The 21,818-nt window shown below is 39.0% G+C and overlaps 1 protein-coding gene across 6 annotated transcripts in view; it reads right to left on the bottom strand.

Moving 5' to 3' along the window:
* Window positions 1–21,284, bottom strand: part of TERF1 (telomeric repeat binding factor 1) — a 48,649-nt gene extending 27,365 nt beyond the window's left edge. For 2 of the 6 annotated variants that reach the window (XM_049853910.1, XM_049853909.1), the window contains exons 1-6: window positions 20,900–21,281; window positions 14,205–14,300; window positions 8,168–8,289; window positions 5,243–5,329; window positions 2,634–2,783; window positions 1,773–1,882 (exon numbers count right to left, since the gene is read on the bottom strand). In XM_049853910.1, coding sequence (XP_049709867.1) covers window positions 1,773–1,882; window positions 2,634–2,783; window positions 5,243–5,329; window positions 8,168–8,289; window positions 14,205–14,300; window positions 20,900–21,212 — 878 coding nt within the window. In that variant the 5' untranslated portion in view covers window positions 21,213–21,281. The other 4 variants (XM_049853912.1, XM_049853908.1, XM_049853907.1 and 1 more) reach the window with 4 other exon arrangements.
* Between the last annotated feature and the right edge of the window lie 534 nt (window positions 21,285–21,818).

Here is a 21,818-nt window from a genome sequence, read left to right on the forward strand (position 1 = left end):
GTAGCAAATACACGGGCACAGAGGGAGTAATGCTCAGAGATGCGATGGATGAAAAAATATAAAAAGGGGCTATGCAAAGCTTTGTAAGTCATGCCAATAAATTTTGATTCATCTAGTAGGAAAAACGAAACCAGCAGAGGTTTTTAAGCCAAGAAATTATTTACTTAAACAGATTTATTTTTGTGGGAATCTAACTCTGGGAGTCATGTCAAAGGTGGACTGGTGTGGTACAAAGCTATGTAGTAATCTAGAATAAAAATGATAAGAATTAGAGGCATTTCTGAGACAGGATCCTTAAGACTCGGGGAGACAACTGAATATAAGAGGTAAAGGAGGGTACAGAGAAGGAGAAAAGAACATTAAGAATATCATTTCAGGCACAATGATTGAACTGTGTCCAGGATAGCATCTGAAATAAGCAGGTGGTGGTGCAAATGGTTAATGTGCTCGGTTGCTAACAGAAAGGAGTAGGTTCGAGTCCATCCAAAGGCACCTCAGTAGAAAAGCTTGGCGATCTGCTTCCACACAATCAGCTATTGACAACCCTATGGAGTATATAGTTCTACTCTGACACACATGGGGTTGCCAGGAGGCAGAATCACTTGGCAGCAAACAGTGATACTGTATGAGGAAAGGAGCACGCATATGGAATTTGTTCTTTATCTGCAAGAACCATAAGTTTTCATTTAACCTAATTTTATTTAAAGCAGCAATATTATACTGGTCAGGAAGGCTAAGCCAAAATGTTGTGCTTCTTAGTATTTATTCAACTTCGATTTTCTAAACAAAATGAAATAATTGCGCCAATAATAAGAAAAACTCTACTTCTCATAACAGTCTTAGAAATAAGACTTCAACAGAGCCTTGGGAGATGAAATGAGAACCAGGTCACATTGTGATACACAGAAACAACAGGAGGGACCACCATATCCAAGCCTCAGTCCTGAGCTGGGACCAATGTAGTGTACATCTGACTTGGGCTCCAATCCTCACCCCCAAATAAATAGCTAAGATAGGGGTCCCTGCAACCATCAAGTCATGGTCTCAAGAGAAAACATAACATTACATCCCTTGTCAAACAGATCTATCCAGAGAACCACAGGGATCTGATTATCTGGCCTTTGGATAAGGGTGGAAAAATACAGGGAATGAACCATGGGTTCGGCAGAAAAGAAAGTCTTTAATGATAAGAGTTGTACCTTCCTCAGCAAAGTTAGTTTTTAAAGTCAGGGTAAAAGGTAAAAATCAATTCTATAAAAATCACCACTGGAAAATACCCAAAAAAGAAATAGCTTGAGACTGAACTACTGTGTCTCATATGTATGACTGACACAGCCCGTTTTCCTCCAGCACTGGAGCAAATCACTATTTCTTCAGTTGACACCAGATGAAGTGATTAGCTTGCCCTTAGGGAAGATGTATGAAAACACCTTTACATGCTAGAATAACCCTCAGTACAGTGAGAAAGTCACATAGTGAGGGCATGTGGGATCAAAGAGCCACCTCATTCCAGAGCATATACTCTCCAAAAACAGTAAGTGAAATTATATTATTTAAAGGGTAGTTTTTTCACTTTTGTATCTGCTTAGCATATACAGCAGAATTTGTACAAGGAGTGAAGTAACTGCAGAGTATTCCAAGTATCTAAATGTTAGTTATCAATAAGATAACCATTAATGAATCATTTATAATAACAGCTCATTAGCATCACTTCTACATAAACATAGTACACTGACAACCCAAAACCAAAAATCAATTAATGATTTACTAACCTTTCTCCTACATCCAAATTAGCCGGAGTTTCCATTTCACTATCATTATTATTAGGTTTATCTTGAGAACTTGTTCTTGCTCTTTTACTTTCCACTACTTTTGTTGCTGCCTTAAAAAGGAGGATGGGAGTAGGCAGGAATTAACTAAGCCAGTTTATTTTATTTTTTAAATTTAGCCATTTTAAATAAAGAGTATAAATTAAATTTTCTAATTTTTGAAGACAGTTCTATCTAAAATATCTGTTCACAGGCCAATCAAGGTACTTCCTTGTTATCTTATCTAGTAACTGTGAACTATCAAATTGCCAGCAGCTACTTTAGCTACCTCCTTGGTTTACATGCAGTACGGAGGGGGTCTTTCCCTGTGAGGTGTATTTGATGACACAATGCTCTCTAACCAACGTTAAAAGATAATAGGGTACTGTAAACAATTAACAAAAATCCCAGATATTTTAAAACAAAATTACCTCGTACCAATCAAGATGTTCCACTATAACTACACATAAACTTAAAACTCTGGAGGCCAAGATGACAGAAAATGTTATAAACTTTTTTTAAAAGATCCTTCAATCCCATTTCACTTCTAAAAATGTCTTTAAATTTTACCTAAATTAAAAATGTTTTTTATTAGAATTTTAATTAAAAAAAAAAAACTCAACTTTGAAAAGTTATAAAAATAACTACAAAGAGCACCTATATACTCTTAAATTAGATTGACCAATTGTAACATTTTGTTACATTCTTCTACAAAACCATAACAATAAAATTCTGGTTAGTTTTAAAACATTTCTATTCCAAATATTCTGTTATTGCAGCAATTTTTCCTAACCACAGTTAGCCTCTCTGAAATAGTATCTATACCTTCATTAGAAAAGTCGATGATTTTTCTTTTAGCACATAATTCACATATCTCTTAATTTTCTCCATCATGTGGCTGTAGCTGAAGTGTTGAAAAATGGAATGGAATGCATCTTTCTGAGAGATTATTGTAAGCAATTTTCTTTTTAAAGGCTAAGGAAAACACAGTAAATACATTAACACAAAAAGCACGCAATATATTAGAAATGTCATATTATTTACTGAAAAAGAATTCAAATTTTACTAAAAATATAAACACAAAGAGACCCAATTAAGAGCTTTTAAAAATTCTCCTTTGTTTTAAATGGTCCACTGACGTATTTTTCCTTACTGATTTTTTATTGGCGCCAATTTTTTTTTTAATATTTATATTTCAGACACATACAAATGGATAAAAACAATATTATGATCCTGAGTGTCCATTACCCATGTTAAGAAATACAACATTATCAATATGGTTGAAGCCCATTGACTATCATCATCTGACTGCAGCCTTTCTTAATTATCTAGTGCTACTAAAACAAATACGACGAATGGATGGCTTTAACAAAAAGAAATTATTCTCTCACAGTTTAGGAGGCTAGGAGTCCAAATTCAGGGCACCAGCTCTGGCGGAAGGTCCTTGTTTCCTTTCAACATTTGTGGGCCTGGCTTTCCTTGGAAATCTCTATGCATCAACCTTTCTTCCCCTGGGTCTAGGAGATTCTCAATGCAGGGGCCCCTGGTCCAAAGGACGTGCTCTGCTCCCAGCTCTTCTTTCTTGGTGGTAGTAGGTTCCTCCCTTTCTGCTCACTTCTCTCTCCTTTTATCTCTTGTAAGATAAACGGTGGTGTAGGACACATCCCAGGGGAACTCCTCTTACATGGATCAATGCTGTGACCTGAGTAAAGGTGTTGCAGCCCATCTTATCCTTATTAACATGACCCAATCTTGCCTCATTAACATAATGGACAGCTCACTCCCAAATGGCACAGATGCCAGGATTTGCAACACATCACAAAATGGAGGATAATCAGATCACAAAATAGAGGAAAACCACACAATACCAAGAAACATAGTCTAGTCAAGTTGACACATATTTTTAGGGGACACGATTCAATCCATGACACACTCCTTCGCTCTCCTCAAGGTAATCATGATCCTGAATTTAGAATTTACCATTACAAGGCATTCCTTTATGCTGGTACTACATATATGTATATCCACAAATATGTGGTTTTGGTTAGCATCTTTTAATTTTATACAAATGGTGTCATACTATGTGTGTTCTTCTGAACTTGCTATCTTTTGCTCAACTCTATATTTATGAGATTTATCCCTGCTGATTTATATGTGTTGAAGTAGTAATTTTCACTGCTATCTATTCCACGGAAAAAAATAATTTATTCACCCATTCTTCCAGCCTATTTGTTACTACTGAAATGCTATTCTAAACATTTTTCTTCAGATTTTCTTGTGTACAGTACAAGTCTTTCCTGGACAATACTTCTTTCAGTGATGGCTGCACAATAGAAGGTATAGCACTTTAAAAAAATTCTACTTCTCAGGCTCCATCTCAGACCAATCAAATAATCTCAGTGGGGCCGGAATTTTTTTTTAAGCTTTGTGGCTTTAAAATGTGCAGTTAAAGTGACAAGAGCTAATTTAGGGTATTGGAATTGGAATTACTGGAATATCTGCTTTTAGATTTTTGTTGAATATTTAAAAAATGAAATTCCACTGGTGGTGCAGTGGTTAAAGTGCTGAGCTGCTAACAGAAAGGTCAACAGTTCAAACCCTTAAGCCTGCTCCGCTGGGGAAAGATGTGGCAGTCTGCTTCTGTAAAGACTGAAAGCCTTGGAAACCCTATGGGGCAGTTCTATTTTGTCCTATAGGGTCACTATGAGCCAGAATTGACTTGATGGCAATGAGTACGGTTTGGCTTGTCTGTCGTTAACATTCACCACAAAAGATATTACAATTGATCACATAAGAAACTTCTTAGAAAAATAAGTAAGTTATCACACCTTCTTCTATTCCTGTGTTGTCAAATAGGGTAGCCACTAGCCATATAAGCCCTTGAAATGTAGCTAGTCTGAATTTAGATGTACTGAAACCCTGGTGGAGCAGTGATTAAGTGCTCTGGCTGCTAACCAAAAGGTCAGCAGTTCACATTCACCAGCCACTCCTTGGAAACTCTATGGGGCAGTTCTACTCTGTCCTATAGGGTTGCTATGAGTCAGAATTGACTCGATGGTAAAGAGTTTGGTTTGGTTTACAACTAAGTATAAAATACACTGGATTTTGAAGACTTAGTACAAAAAAAAGGGAATGTAAAGTATCTCATCAACAATTTTCATATTGATTGTTAAGGATAATGTTTTTGGATCTTTTAGGGTAAATAAAACATTATTAAAATTTAATTTCAACAATAAAATTAATTTCACCTGTTTTTTTTTAATGTGCTACTAGAAAATTTAAAATCACTTGTGACTGCCATTATATTTCTATTGACAACACTTTTCTATACGGTTTTAAAGACAAAGCATTCATTTTTTTCACAATTTAACCTCAATTTTCCTCATTCCATATAAACAGTTCTAAAATGTTATGATTCTAATTTAAACAATTACCGTATAAGAATTTGGGTCATCAAATATTCTTTCAAAGACTTCTTCAGCTTCCTTAAAATTGCCACTTTCCATACAAACAGCTATAGCCTAAAAGATAGGATGACAGATACATGCCTTAGCTTGCTTATTTTTTATATCTAATAGTTGTTTAATTTTGAAGGAAGTCAGCTAAGCCCAAAATGTTGTTGTTGTTAGCGACTGCCAAATTGACCCCAGTCCCATGGCACAATGGAATGAAATACTGCCTGTTATTCTGTCATCCCCATGATCGGTTACGGATTGGACTGTTGTGATCCATAGGGTTTTCACTGCTGATTTTCACAAGTAGGTAGCCTGGTCTTTCTACCTAGTCCGTCTTAGTCTGGAAACTTCACTGAAACTGTTTAGCATCATAGCAACACACAAGCTTCCACTGACGGGGTCGCAGCTGCGCATGAGGTTAACAGGCTGAGTATCAAACCTGGGACTCCCACATGGAAGGCAAGAATTCTACCACCAATGCCTCAAGTCTAAAACACTTCATTTAAATATTTTAACTTAGCTTAATAATTTTGTATTGATAAACGACAAATTTAAAAAAATGATAAAATACTTTTTTAAAGTACGGCTTGAAAAGACCTGAAAATTTTGGTCCCGTGAATGTTTACTAATAAATGTCCAGCATTCTCTCTCTTCCTATAGGCCAAATTACAGGCAAGCATTTCTAAATTAGAAGCTACAGTACGTCCAATTCACATGCTCCTAAATATTAATTTTGAACAAAAGGGAAATGAAAAAGGAGGTAGGCAGTGTTGTTTGTGAGGATTAGGATATATAAAACTGGCTAGTTCAAAAAATTTTGCTAGCTAGGATATTTGTAAAATCTCTAATACAAACCCAGGAAGCCAGAAGCTTCTGAATAATCATTTTACACACTGGACTACCAGCTGGGTAGCTATCCCACCTGGCGCAAAGGAGAATGAAGAAAACCAAAGACACAAGGTTAATTATGAGCCCAAGAGACAGAACCAAACCAAAACCACTGCTGTGGAGTTGATTCTGACTCATAGTGACCCTATAGGACAGAGTAGAACTGCCCCATAGAGTTTCCAAGGAGCGCCTGGCACATTCAAACTGCTGACTCTTTGGTTAGCAGCTGTAGCACTTAACCACTATGCCATCAGGGTTTCCAAGAGACAGAAAGGGCTGCATAAACCAGAGACTACATCAGCCTGAGACCAGAAGAGCTAGATGGTGCCCGGCTACAACTGATGACTGCCCTGACAGGGAACACAACAAAGAACCCAAGGAGCAGGAAAGCAGTGGGAGGCGGGCCTCAAATTCTCATAAAAAGACCAGACTTAATGGCCTGACTGAGACTAGAAGGACCATGGAGGTCACGGTCCCCAGACCTTCTGCTAGCCCAAGACAGGAACCATTCTCAAAGCCAACTCTTCAGACAGGGATTGGACTGAACTATGGGATAGAAAATGATACTGGTGAGGAGGGAGCTTCTTGGATCAAGCAGACACATGAGACTGTGTGGGAAGCTCCTGTCTGGGAGATGAGAGGGCAGAGAGGGTCAGAAGCTGGCTGAATGGACACGAAAATAGAGAGGGGAGAGAAGGAGTGTGCTGTCTCATTAGGGGGAGAGCAACTACGAATATATAGCAAGGTGTATATAAATTTTTGTATGAGAGGCTGACTTGATTTGTAAACAATCACTTAAAGCACAATAAAAATTAAAAAAAAAAAAAAAGATCAGACTTGCTGGCCTCACAGAGATTGGAGAAACCCTGAGAGTATGGCCCCTGGACACCCTTTCAGCTCAGTAATGAGGCCACTCCTGAGGTTCACCCTTCAGCCAAGATTGAACAGGCCCATGGAACCAAACAAGACTAAAGGGGCACATCAACTCTGGGGCAGGGACCAGAAGGCAGGAGAGAACAGGAAAGCTGGTAATACGGAATCCAGGGTTGAGAAGGGAGAGTGTTGACATGTCATGGGATTGTTAACCAATGTCATACAACAATGTGTTAACTAATTGTTTGATGAGAAACTAGTTCTGTAAACCTTCACCTAAAGTTCAGTAAATAAAAGAAAATTAAAAAAAAAAAAACAATTTATATATGTAAAGTGCTTAGAAGAGTGCCTGGCAAATAATAAACACTATATTGTTTCCTATATCCTCTGTTGTTAATCACTCAATTTATACTAGAGTATTAACAAAGGCCAGCTTATTCTAGAGCCCCAAAAGATTACGATAAAGTGACACATCTCTTCCCTATGGGTTGAAATTCTTAAAAGCAGTCACATTTCAGTCCATTCTTTTCTCTCAGGTCCTAATTCTACTTGACAGTCACACTATCAATAACTCATTCTTGGGAAGATGGGAGCCACCAGGATTTTTTCTCCTGCCCAACCTGTAAAAATAATCAAAAGATTGAACATGGAAAAATTTGTTTAACTAAGAATGTCCCTAATATGTATTTAGTCTGTTAGCAAAACATGTTTTCCCTGCTTGTCTACCTGTATCTTTGAATAACCATCTTGACTTTTCATGTTTTAAAAGTTTACTCCTAAAATTATCTTTATATAGTTAAAATTTTATATTCTCTTGGTCACAAAAATCCGTCCATTTATTATCAATAAAAACTATTTTTTTTTTTTCCTCATACTTATAATCTTTAAATAGAAATTGGGAGAGTACAAACCACTGAATTTTTCTGCTTGATGATTTTTAAAATAGATTGGGTATGTTTCCTGAGGTGGGGCAACATATACTTTGGGTAGGAAACATTAAGTCCCAACTCTCAGTGTTCATGTCAAGACTACAGAGGTCAAATTTCTGAAGAAAAAGATTATATTAAATTTTATTTCTTGCAGATATTAAGTATATTTTTTCCTAGCCAAATAATAATTATAAGCTCAAAGTGACGCTCATACCTGAATTTTAATTAAATTCTGTATTTCTTCATGAAGTTTGTCATGTTCCTTTTCAATTGAATCCCAAATTATCAGGGCTGATTCCAAGGGTGTAATTCGTTCATCACTTTCAAACTGTGCATCTTAAAAAGAGAACAAAATAAGTAACTTACAAAGTTAAGCAGAGCTATACTTTCATAAGTTTTTAAATAATTCATTCCTTAATTTAATAAATGTATACTATGTCAGACACTGTTCTAGCACATACCAGTCTAGGGAATTGATTTGATTTTCTAAGTTAATCTTCTCAATGAAAATAATTTTAAAGTAGAGTAAGGTAGATGATACTACAAAACGTTTGAAGCTTTTCTTTTTTACTCAAGTATTGATTTAAGGGTTAAAATCTGAAACAAACTATTCAACATAAAGTATCACAGTAGAAGAATTCTTAAACAGTTCTTAAGTCTGCCTTGTAAGAAACCTATACAGCACAAAACTAGTGTGTTTATACTGATATCTGAGTTTTAGCGTATACTACTATGGCATTCAAGACCGTCTCTGTATGCCTTATACCTGTATTTACTGAATAAATGAATAAATAAATGCAAGGAACTAATTCTGAACTTAGAAGGAAAAGGACTTGTTACTGGATTAGACGTGGAGCATGAGGAAGAAAGTGGAACCAAGGAGAACTCTTGGGTTTTAGCAACTAGGTAAATAGTGCTTCTGTTTACTGACGTAGGAAACCTGGGTAAGGAGGGGCTCTTGGGAGTTAAGAACGGGAATAAAGAGCTCTACAATCTATGTAAACTATATTTTATTCTTTAAATAATGTTTTTGTCTGGAGTACCATTTTACATTCTCCTTCTGACGAAACATATCAATCCTTCCAGGCACACCTCAAATTCTACCTCCTTCTTGAATGTTTGTGAAACACTGCTGGGCACTTTGTAATAGTTTACCACATTTAACCTAAAAAACAATCCTTCTAACAACAATGCTGTTAACCTATAGTCTGCATGGTCTGGAATTATCCAGTTGTGTCCACATCAGCCTGTTCTCTTCTTCAGAAACAGGCCCAGACCAACCTACAGTTCTACCTCTTCCCTATCTACTCTGGCTCTTGTTCTGTCCAGTTATACTCCTAGCACCAACTCCACACCTAACCTTACCCCAACACAAAGCAGGCTACAGGGGACAGAGAACTAGATGAGTGAGTGGCATGAGAGTTGTACTTAATAAGCTGGAATTTCATATAATACATGTTTAAAAGTAAGCATTTCCATATAAGTACTGCCTATCACTCAGGATGGTTTGGAAAGTATTGTGTAACCTGCAAAAATCAATAAGATATATAATTATTTGCATCAAAGGGTTATTTAAATAACCATGTTACAATGTTGTAAATATCTGCCATTGGTGTTATTTTTGTATACAAAAACATACTGTCGAGTTGATCCCAACTCATAGTGACCCTATAAGACAGAGTAGAAATGCCCCATATGGTTTAAAAACCCATTGCCTTAGAGTCAATTTTGACTCATAGTGACCCTATCGGACAGAGTAGAACTGTCCCGTAGGAGCAGCTGGTGGATTCAAACTCCCAACCATTCAGTTCTTAACTGTTGTCCCATCAGGGCTCCTTCATCAGCTATTAGTACTTTGTAAAGCAAATTGAACCAGGCTTGCCCATTACAATCAAAAATGAACTACAGGGACAAGAGGGAGATATTATAGATATAAGCCATATTCTCTTAAATAAGTGCTGACATTAAGTTCAACCAAGAAGCTTCCAATATCATACTTGCCACTAAAAACTGCAATGTATATGATAATAAGAGTCACCACAAAGTTACCATATACAGCCATTCCTCACTAATATGGTTAGGTTTCAAACATCAGTCATTATGCGAAAATTGGCATTATGCAAAACGGATGACCAGGGAACACAAAATATTATGAGGGACACGTAAGTCCATCTGGACCTGAGAGGCAGAAAATATAGGTGGACGCTATATGTCTCAATGGTCATGAAAGTATGTTGTTAATGCACAAAAGAGTCATTTAGTAGATTTTTTACTATTGTCAGAAATGCAAAATGTCAGATGAGATAGTCAATACATGAGGAGTAGGAGTCAAATTTAAACTGAAATATCCAAGACAGTGGCTTACGAAGTCGGTTCCCTAATATCAGTATCAGAATTACCTGGGAACTTATTAAAAATGTAAATTCCAGGGTTCCACATCCATCCTACCCAATCAGAAACTCTGGGAATGAAACCCAGCACTTCTCTGTTTTAACAAGCCCTCTAGGTAATTCAGGAGCTCTGGTGGCACAGTGGTTAAACACTAAGCTGCTCATCAAAGGTTAGTGGTTATGAACCCATTAGCTGCTCTGCAGGTAGGATGTGGCAGATGTGTAGTCTGCTACCCTAAGTAGTGTAATCTGCTTCTGTAAAGATTACAAGCCTTGGAAACCCTATGGGGCACTTCTACTCTGTCCTATGTGGTAGCTATTAGTCGCAATCAACTTGACAGCAACTAGTTTGGTTCTGGATTTTGGTCTAAGTAATTCTGATACAGGCTAGAATTTGAGAACCACTGCTCTCAAAAGATAGGGGCTGTATTTCTTTACCTTCCTTTAGAAACACATAGACAGCTAAAGGAAGTGTGTATATATATATATATATATATATATATATATATATATATATATAACACACACATATGTATTCTCACACACACACATGCACACACACCCCTACCCACCACTCATCTGTCATACTGTGGTAGCTTGCATGTGATGCTGGAAGCTATGCCACCGGTATTTCAAATGCCAGCAGAGTCACCCATGGTAGACAGATTCCAGTGGAGCTTCCAGACTAAGAGACTAGGAAGAAGGACCTGGCAGTCTATTCCCAAAAAATTGGCCAGTGAAAACCTTATGAATAGCAGCAGAACATCGTCTGATAAAATGCCAGAAGATGAGCCCCTCAGGTTGAAAGGCACTCAAAATATGACTAAGGAAGAGCTGCCTCCTCAAAGTAGAGTTGACTTTAATGACCTGGATGGAATCAAGCTTTCAGAACCTTCATTTGCTGATGTGGCATGACTCTGTGAGAAGAAACAGCTGCAAACATCCATTAATAATAGAAATGTGGAATATAGGAAGTATGAATATAGAAAAATTGGAAGGTGTCAAAAATGAAATGGAACACATAAAGATTGATATCCTAGGTGTTAGTGAGTTGAAATTTTAAATCAGACAATCATATGGTCCAGTACAGCAAGAATGACAAATTGAAAAGGAATGGCATTGCATTCACCATCAAAAGGAACATTTCAAGATCTGTCCTGAAGTACAACACTGTTAGTGATAGGATAATAGCCATACACTTACAAGGAAGACAAGTTTAATTATTATTCAAATTTACGCACCAACCACTAATGCCGAAAATGAAGAAACTGGAAATTTTTACAAACTTCTGCAGTCTAAAATAGATCAAACACACAATCAAGATGCATTGAAAACTGGTGAGCGGAATGCAAAAGTTGAAAACAAAGGAGATTAGGTAGTTAGAAATTACGAACTAAGTGACAAAAATAATGCTGGAGATCACATGATAGAATTTTCCAAGATGAACGACTTATTCATTGCAAATACCTTTTTCAACAACATAAATGGTGACTATAGACGTGCACCTGACCAGATGGAATACACAGGAATCAAATTGACTACATCTGTGGAAAGAGGCCATGAAGAAGCTCAATATCATCCCTCAGAACAAGGCCAGTGGCTGATTGGAACAGACCATCAGTTGCTCATATGCAAGTTCGAGATGAAGCTGAAAAAAATTAAAACAAGCCCATGAAAGCCAAAATACAACCTTAAGTATATCCCACCTGAATCTGAAGACCATTTCAAGAATAGATTTGACACACTGAACACTAATGATCAAAGACCACACGAGTTGTGGGATGACATGAAGGTATCATACTTGAAGAAAGCAAGGAAAGATATTTAAAAAATAGGAAAGAAAGAAAAGTCCAAAATATGTGTCAGAAGAAACTCTGAAACTTGCTCTTGAATGTAGAGTAGCTAAAGCAAATGTAGTAATGATGAAGTAAAAGAGCTGCAGAGAAGATTTCAAAGGGCAGCTTGATAAAACAAAATAAAGTATTATAGTGAAATGAGCAAAAACTTAGTTACGAAACCAAAAGAGAAGAACACGCTGGGTATTTCTCAAGCTGAAGGAGCCGAAGAAAAAAGCCAAGCCTCAAGTTGCAATTTTGAAGGATTATATGGAAAGCATCAAAAGATGATGAAAGGAATAGAGTCACTGTACTAAAAAGAATTGGTTGACTTTCATCCATTCCAGGAGGTACCATATGATCAAGAATAGATGGTACTGAAGGAAGAAGTCCAAGCTACACTGAAGGCATTGGCGAAAAACAAGGCTCCAGCAACTGACGAAATACCCACTGAGATGTTTCAACAAACGGATACATCACTGGAAGCACTCACTCATCAATGCCAAAAAATTTGGAATACAGCTACCTGGCCAACTGATTGGAAGAGATCTGTATTTGTGCCCATTCCAAAGAAAGGTGATCCAACAGAATGTGGAAATTATCAAATAATATCATTAACATCACAGGCAAGTATAATTTTGCTGGAGGTAATTCAAAAAGGGTTGCAGCAATACTTCGACAGGGAACTGCCAGAAAGTCAAGCCAGATTCAGAAGAGGACGTGGAATGAGGGTTATCACTGCTAGTATCAGATGGATCTTGGCTAAAAGCAGAGAATACCACAAAGATGTTTACCTGTGTTTTATTGTCTGTGCAAAGGCATTTGACTGTGCGGATCATAACAAATTATGGATAACACTGCGAAGAATGGAAACTCCAGAACACTTAATTGTGCTCATGAGGAACCTGTACATAGACCAAGAGGCAGTTGTTTGAACAGAACAAGGGGATACTGCTTGGTTTAAAATCAAGAAAATGTGTGTCAGGGTTGTATCTTTTCACCATACTTATTCAATCTGTATATCGAGCTTATAATCCGAGAAGCTGGAGTACTTGAAGAAGAATGTGGCATCAGGATAAGTGGAAGACTCATTAACAACCTGCAATATGCAGAAGACACAACCTTGCTTGCTGAAAGGGAAGAGGGCTTGAAGCATTTACTGATGAAGATCAAAGATTACATTCTTCAGTAAAGACTACATTTCAACATAAAACAAACATCCTCACAACAGGACCAAAAAGCAACATCACGATAAACACAGAAAAGATTGATACTGTCAAAGATTTCATTTTGCTTGGATCCACAGTCAATGCCCATGGAAGTCAAGAAATAAAATGGCCTACTGCACTGGGCAAACATGCTGCAAAAGACCTCTTTAAAGTGTTAAAAAGCAAAGATGTCACTCTGAGGACTAAGGTGCACCTGACCCAAGCTATGGTATTTTCAGTTGTTTCATATGCATGCTAGAGGTAGACAATAAATAAGGAAGACTGATGAAGAATTGACACCTTTAGATTATGGTGTTGGCGAATAATACTGAATATCCCATGGACTGCCAGAAGAATAAACAAGTCTATCTCGGAAGAAGTATAGCAAGAGTGCTCCTAAGAAGCAAGGATGGTAAGATGTCATCTCACATACTTTGGAGATGTTACCAGGAGGGACCAGTCCCTAGAGAAGGACAACACACTTGGTAAGGTAGCAGGTCAGTGAAAAAGGGGATGGCCCTTGATGAGATGGACTGACACAGTGGTTGCAATAATGGACTCAAACACAACAACGATTGTGAGGACTGCACAGCATCGGGCAGTGTTCTGGTTCCTTGTACGTGGGGTTGCTGTGAGTTGGAAGCTACGTGACAGCACTTAACAACCATATACATGTACGTGTGCGCGCGCATGCATGCATGAATGCCAGATACATGTGAGCAAGCTTGGAAAACAAACGACAGCTCCCATCTGTTTCTTCTTCTCTTTGGCTTACCTTTAGATGTAGACTGAAATACAAGATAAAAACATGTATTTACCAAGGGTTTTTCCAGCTGCAATTCTTGTCAAAAACTGACATATGTATACAGTTCTCAATTGGTAAGCTGTTAGGCTGGACAGTCCATGAATAATAGCTGAAAAGGAAAAGTGAATTTCATTAAAAAAAAAAAAAAAAATCAAACATGAGCCAGCAGTGCCACTGTGTGGTTTGCTGAGTAATAGGTTACTATCATCTTGTAAAAATTATCCTACATTTAGGACTCTATGTTTTAATTATTTACAGGTAATTTTAAAAATAGGAACAAAAAAGGCTAACAATAAATACCTTTCTTGTAAGACAAAAGTGACGCTTCACCTGTAGGGTACTAAGTATTGACAGTCACTTTCACAAGTAGCACTTTAACAAAAAAAGGTTTAGATACATAAAACGCAAGAAACCACTAGCTGGAAGCTTATTTTAAACTTTAAAATTCTTAATATTATAGGAAATAGTTTACATTATTTCTGATAAGGTTTCAGTTAAGTGAGTTTTACAAAGCCTCACCGTCACTCAGATGCTGTACTAGGCAGTGAGTACACTCAGGGGTGACAAGCCATAGTCCCAGCCCTCAGTGAGCTTATTCCCACATACCAACGAGGACAAAGGATTGAATAACTAAAGTAAAAATGTGGTGAAAACTGAAAAAAGACAAGTACAGAAAGCTGGGGATGCATATAGAAAAGAAACTTTGTTAAGTACTTTTTATGAGGAAAGCAGGCATCAGGGAAGGCTTCTTTGAGGAAATAACATTTAAGCTAAGATTTAAGGGTACCACTGATAGCATTATACTTCACCCAGGGCTTGGTTGATGTATATAAAAAGGCTACTTAAATAACTAGGCAACTAAAAAGGAGTCCTGCAGCCACTAAGCAGTTAATACATGGATTTACTCCATTTCTTCAGTTCTAAGATGCCATTAATCTTATGCTACATCAGAAATTATCAGGAACAAATATAGTCATAATAGAAATAAGATTTAAAGAGGGCACAAAATTTGTATAAAATTTGAATACAGAATCATTAATAAGAAATATTTACTAAATGTCTACTGCTAGCTTGTTAGGTGCTTATGACTCAGACATAAACAAGACAGCCAGTCCCTGCTCCTCATGAAGATTTTAGATTGACCAAGAAGGTACAAATGAAAACAAAAATTATGCAAATAGATAATTAAAATTTTAATGGGTGCCATCAAGGATAAGTACAGCATAGTATGTGTCTTAGTCATCTGGTGCTGCCAGAACAGAACTAACACAAGTGGGTGGCTTCAACAAAGAGAGATTCACTCTTTCAAAGAGTCCAGAAGGCAAGAAGTCCAAATTCAGAGTGCCAGCTCCAGGGGAAGTCTTTCTCTCTCTCTCTATTGGCTCTGAGGGAAGGTCCTTGTCATCAATCTTCTCCTGGTCCAAGAAACTCTCAGCACCTCGGGTCCAAATGACACACTCTGCTCCTGGAGTTGCTTTCTTGGTAGAATGAGGTCCTCATGTCTCTCTGCTTGCTTCTCTCTTTCATATCTCAAAAGAGACTGGTTTAAGACACAACCTAATCTTGTGGCTTGAGTCCTGGCTGATTAACATAACTGCCACTAATCCTGCCTCATTAACATCATAGAAACATGATTTACAAAACAAAGGAAAATCACATCAGATGACAAAATGGTGAATAATCACACAATACTGGGAATCATGGCCTAGCCAAGTTGATAACACATATTTTTGGGGAGACACAATTCAATTCATGACAATATGGAAACAAAACACAAAGAAGACCTAATTGATTCTAGGTAGGAAGTCAGATCCCTCCTATCTCACTTCTCTCTGTATTCAAGTTAGTCTACTATGTAGTACTTACAGATAACCTACACACCATTGCCTTTCTGTTCTTTGTATCTGCTGGGCAAGAAAAAAAAAATTACCCTGGTTGAACCTGAGTGTCTGCTTGTTCCATAACTGAGCACTCCTGGCAGAAAAGCATATCAGTGAGCACATTAGTGAGGATCAACTGGCTAATAAAAACAAAAGCAGCTGTATTTGACCCCTTACTACAGGCCAAGCACTGATTTAAGCACTTTTGTCAGCAGTTCTCAATGGGGGCCAATTTTGTCCCCCCAAGGGACATTTGACAATGTCTGGAGACATTTTAATTGTCATGAATGAGAGAGGGGTGCTGCCGGCATCTAGATGACAGAAAACAAGGATGCTGCTAAACATCCTACAATACAAGGGCAAACCCCCACAACGAAGAATTGTTGTTGTTAGGTGCCGTCGAGTCGGTTCCGACTCATAGCGACCCTATGCACAACAGAACGAAACACTGCCTGGTCCTGTACCATCCTTACAATGGTTGTTATGCTTGAGCTCATTGTTGCAGCCACTGTGTCACTCCACCAAAGAATTAAGTGGCCCCAAATGTTAATGTTCCACTGCTATTCATAAGGTATTTACTGGCCAATTTTTTTAGAAGTAGTTTGCAGGCCCTTCTTCCTAGTTTTAGTCTGGAAGATATGCTGAATCCTGTCCACCATGGGTAACCCTGCTGGTGTTTGAAATACCAGTGGCATAGCTGCAAGCATCACATCAAAATGCAAGCCACCACAGTAGACAAACTGACAGAACAAGGGCATACTGCATGGTTTAAAATCAGGAAAGGTTGGCACCAGGGTTGTATTCTTTCACCATACTTACTCAGTCTGTATGCTGAGCAAATAATCCAGCTTTGAATATAGAACCTGGCATCAGGATTGGAGGAAGACTTGTTTAACAACCTGCGATATGCAGATGATACAAACTTGCTGGCTGAAAGCAAAGAGGACTTGAAGCACTTACTGATGAAGATCAAAGACTACAGCCTTAGTATGAATTACACCTCAACATGAAACAAAAATTCTCACAACTGAACCACCACAACCAGGCCAATAAGCAACATCATGACAAATGGAGAAAATATTGACGTTGCTGAGTATTTCATTTTACTTGGATCCACAATCAATGCCCACAGAAGCAGCAGCCAAAAATCAAACAGCATATTATATTGGACAAATCTGCTGCAAAAGACTTCTTTAAAGTGCTAAAAGGCAAAGATGTCACCTTGAGGATTAAGGTGTGCCTAAGCCAAGGCATTTTCAGTCACCTCATATGCATGAGAAAGCTGGGCGATGAATAAGGAGACTGAAGAAGAACTGATGCCTTTGCATTACAGTGTTGGTGAGGAATACTGAATATACCGTGGACTGCTGGAAGAACAAACAAGTCTTAAATTCTTTTAAATTTACAAATTAATGTGAAGATAGTCTTGGAAAAAGCACAGTCAGGGTACTTCTTGGAAACCAGGATGGCGAGACTTCGTCTCACATACTTTTTGCATGTTATCAGGAGGGACCAGTCCCTGAAGAAGGACATCATGTTTGGTAAGGTACAGCATTAGCAAAAAAGAGACTACACTTGACAAGATGGATTGACAAAGTGGCAGCAATAATGGGATCAAGCATAACAATGACTTTTAGGGCGGTGTTTTATTCTGTTACACATACGGTCCCCCTGTGAGTCTGAACTGACTCCATGGCACCTAAGTGCAATGCAAACGTCAAAGGTTGAAAAGTCTTGCTTTATACATATGAATTCATTTGCTCCTCTCAACATCCCTATGAGGTATATATTATTGCCATTTTAAAGATGAGGAAATTGAGGTACCAAGAAGGTAATTTGCTTTAAGTCTCAGTGCTATAAAGTAGCAGAGCCAGGAATCAAACTCAGAAAATTTACTCTGGAGCCCATGCTGCATGCTTCACGCTGCATCCCATGGCAGGCTAGTTCTAAGAACAGGTAGAGTGCAGGCAGTTTAGCAACACAGAATGGTAGGAAGCTAAGATCACAAGGTCAGAGTATATGAATTTTGCAGTTTTGGAGGGGTATGGTTCTGCAGTATGCTATATAGGACAATGAAGACAAAAAGTCAACGAACTGAGAAGTTGTATTATCAGTTGGGTTATCTACAGGGATGCTACAATCACCCAGGATGATGGAAAGTACTGGAATGGAGAAGCCAACTATGAGCTAGCTGTCTAAACCTACAATAAATAAAGAAGGATGTCTATATCAGTGGAAGATGGCAATAAGGGGAACAGAAGGTGGCAGAGCCAAACAGCACAAGCATCAAGTGAGCACAGTGAAGGAACAATAGTCTGCAAACGGCATTACCTTAGAAAGGTAGGTATGAGAACTATTCTGTATCTGAATGAAAGAGCTAAGACTTTTCTCAAAAGCACTGAGTTATATATTTTCCTCTGAGTTAAAAATGGAAATACAGAGACAACGCTATGTTCACAATTCGAATACCCATCACTAACTAGCAGTACAACTTGAAAAATAGTTTACTCTCCCTGGGAATTGTCTCCGTTTCATTCCTTCCCTCAAGCTTAAAATAATAGAGGTAGCCTAGATTATTCCTCAAATCTTCTTGAGGCAGAACCTTGAAAGAGGTCTTTCTTTTTTTAACAATAAACTTTTATTTTATAGAACGGTTTTAAATTTACAAATTAATGTGAAGATAGTAGAGCGTTCCCACATACCCTGTACCCGGTTTCCCCTATTACTAACATCTTACATTAGTATGGTACATTTGTTCCAGTTAATGAACCAATATTGATATAGTATTATTAACTAAAGTCTACACTTACCCATACTTCCTTAGTTTTTACTTAACGTCCTTTTTCTATTCTAGGATCCCATGTAGGGTGCCACATTGCATTTAGTTGCCACGTCTCTTTAGGTTCCTCTTGGCTGTGACTGCTGCTCAGACTTTACTTGTTTTTGATGGCCTTGATGGTTATGAGTACTGGTCAAGTATTTTGTAGAATGTCTCTCCATTGGGATTTGTCTGATGCTTTTGTTATGATTAGACTGGAGTTATGGGTTTTAGGGAGGAAGACCACAGAGGTAAAGTTCCATTTTCATCACATCATATCAGGCATACATACTACCAACAGGACTTATTACTGTTGATGTTGACCTTGATCACCTAGCTGAGGTAGTGTTTGTCACTGTAAAGTTATTTTTTTTTACTCTTTCCACACTGTACTTTTTGGAAGTCGCTACGTGAAGCCCACATTTAAGGAATGAAGAGTTAAGCTCCACCTCCTTTGAGGGCAGAATAGCTACAGAAACTACTTGGAATTCTGCAGGGGATATTTATCGCTACTTACATTTATTTATTTATCCACTATTTATTTATATCAGTACGGATTCACCGGTATTTTATACTTTGGGGTATGATCCAATTCTACTTAATTTTCTTGTGCAAGCTGTTGCAGCTTTAGCCTTTGGGGGCTCTTTCAGTTGGCTCCTGTGTCCCTTTCACATGCCCCCGCCATTGTGGGTTTTTTGAAGAGCACTTCCTTAATTTCTGGCACAAGTTGTCTCAGGCTTATCTTTCCTGCCCAGGTCCTGGAATCAGTCATTCTTCAAGGAACACTGGTTCCTTTTATTGGAGAATGGTATTAGAAACCAAGATCTGGACTCTTGGTGTGCTTGTTGCTACTGGAGTTTCATTGCTTCTACACCCTCTCAGCTGACAGAACGAGTAAATATGTCTGTATACTAACCCATGACTAAACCAAAAAAAAAAAAAAAAAACCAAACCCATGACTAGACACATATATTTTTATACCTAACCACCTGTACCCATATTAACCTAAACAGAAGTTCACACTGATGTCTCTAATTCATTACCATATAGATCATGATAGTTTCCTCCCCAAAGAGATCATTTTAATAATACTAATTACGATGAATTCGTTTCATTTCAGGACTTCCCTTTCAAAACGAATGGAAATTATCCATGGCTCCAGTGTTACCTGTGATATCGAAGAAATGCCCTTGAATTGGAAGATAAGGCCTGGTTTGGAACACCCTTTTTAACCTACCAGTAGCTTAGGCTGCTTAACTGGTTCACTCCTCTACCAACTATGAATATCATTGGCCTAATTCATGAAATATGTCAATATGGCTTTCCCAGAATTTTCTATTAAATGCTATCTTGGACACATCTGCATTCAGGTGCTATTAAGTTTAGTGCCAACTCTGGGAAGTAATATCAGAGCAACTCTCTCATTATCTTTCAAAAAGATACAGTAGTCTTCTCTATGAGGCTGTGTCTTTGCCCATCAATTACAGGCTGTGTAAGCAGATTTCATCGACAATTACTTTTACTCTGAGAACTATACTGCGCAAGTAGGCTAAATGAGGTTTAAAAGGCTTACAAATGCACAGAAAACACTGATGTCTGCATATCACCTGGAGGCCACAGTGGCCGCTGAATGCATCGTTACTAAAGGAATACCTGTGTAGAAGGAACAATCAAACACAAGCGCCAAAGAAGACAAAAGCTGGACACTAGATTAGATGCAATTGTATATATTCTACCTCATTTAATGCTTTATCGAAGCTAAACACGAGTATTATCACCCTCATTTTACCTAAGAGAAAAATAAGGCCATCCAGCTGATAACAGGCGGAACCGGAATTCGAACCCAGTCTCAATCAAGAGCCGGCCGGGGTCCCTCCGCTATTCCGCGGCAGCAGCCCCTCTCTTCCAACCCCACCGGGAACCGCGCTGGAAACCAGGCCTAGGCCGACCCCCGCGACTTCCACCTCCCCACGCGCCGCGGACCCCGGCCCCAGCGCCCCTCGCACTCACCCTCGGCGCTGTCGCGGGTCTGGTGGAAGTCCTCGGAGCGGCCGTCGCGGAAGGCCCGGCAAAGAGAGACGCAGAGGAAGTCGAGCATCCAGCCGGCAGCCACGGTCTCGGCCTCGGCCACCACGTCCGCGTCCTCCTCCTCCTCCTCCTCGGGGTTCCCCATCTGCACCTGGCACTCGAGCAGCTCCTGACACTCGAACTGCTCCTGGTCGTCTCTTGCCGTTTCCGCCACCCGCTCTTCTGTAGCGTTGGCATCCTCCCCGTCCGCACAGCCCCGCGGACTCAGAGCCGCCGAGACTGCAGGCGCCGCCATGCTGAATCGCTCGCGCGGCTTTTTCCCCCTTCAGGCTCCGACCGACGATTGGTTCCTACCGCGGGCGCGAGGCGACGCGGCGGGTCTCTTCCGGCAGGAAACGGCCAGTCACACCGCCAGGACGTGCGAGCGGCTCCAGCTGGGCTTTCTGATTGGCCGAGACCTGCTCTCTCTGGCCGTTGAAACTTCCCTCCAGCGGGAGCGGAGCTACGCGGAGAGCCGTGAGCGGGCTGCGCTTGCCTTGTTTTAAAATGCTGGACTGTAGTGACTGCGCGGCTGGTTAAAATAAGAAATAGCATTTTAACCGTTGTTATGAGGTGCCAGAGGCTAACAACATCAATCGTTCTCCGTGTATCATAATGTTGTGAGAATTTTTCTTTTCTTTGGGTTGAGGTGTAATTCCTACCAAGGCGGTCGTGTTTGATCTTCCTCAGTAAGTGCTTCAACTTCTTCACTTTCAGTAAGGGGGATTGTGTCATCTGCATATTGCAGGTAGTTAATGAGTCGTCCTCCAGTCCTGATGCTCTGTTCTTCATATAGTCCAGTTTCTCAAATTATTTGCTCAGCATAAAATCCCAAAACCCAGTGCCCTCGAGTCGATTCCGA

Source organism: Elephas maximus, chromosome 15, assembly GCF_024166365.1.
Source record: "Elephas maximus indicus isolate mEleMax1 chromosome 15, mEleMax1 primary haplotype, whole genome shotgun sequence".
Classification (NCBI taxonomy): Eukaryota; Metazoa; Chordata; class Mammalia; order Proboscidea; family Elephantidae; genus Elephas; species Elephas maximus.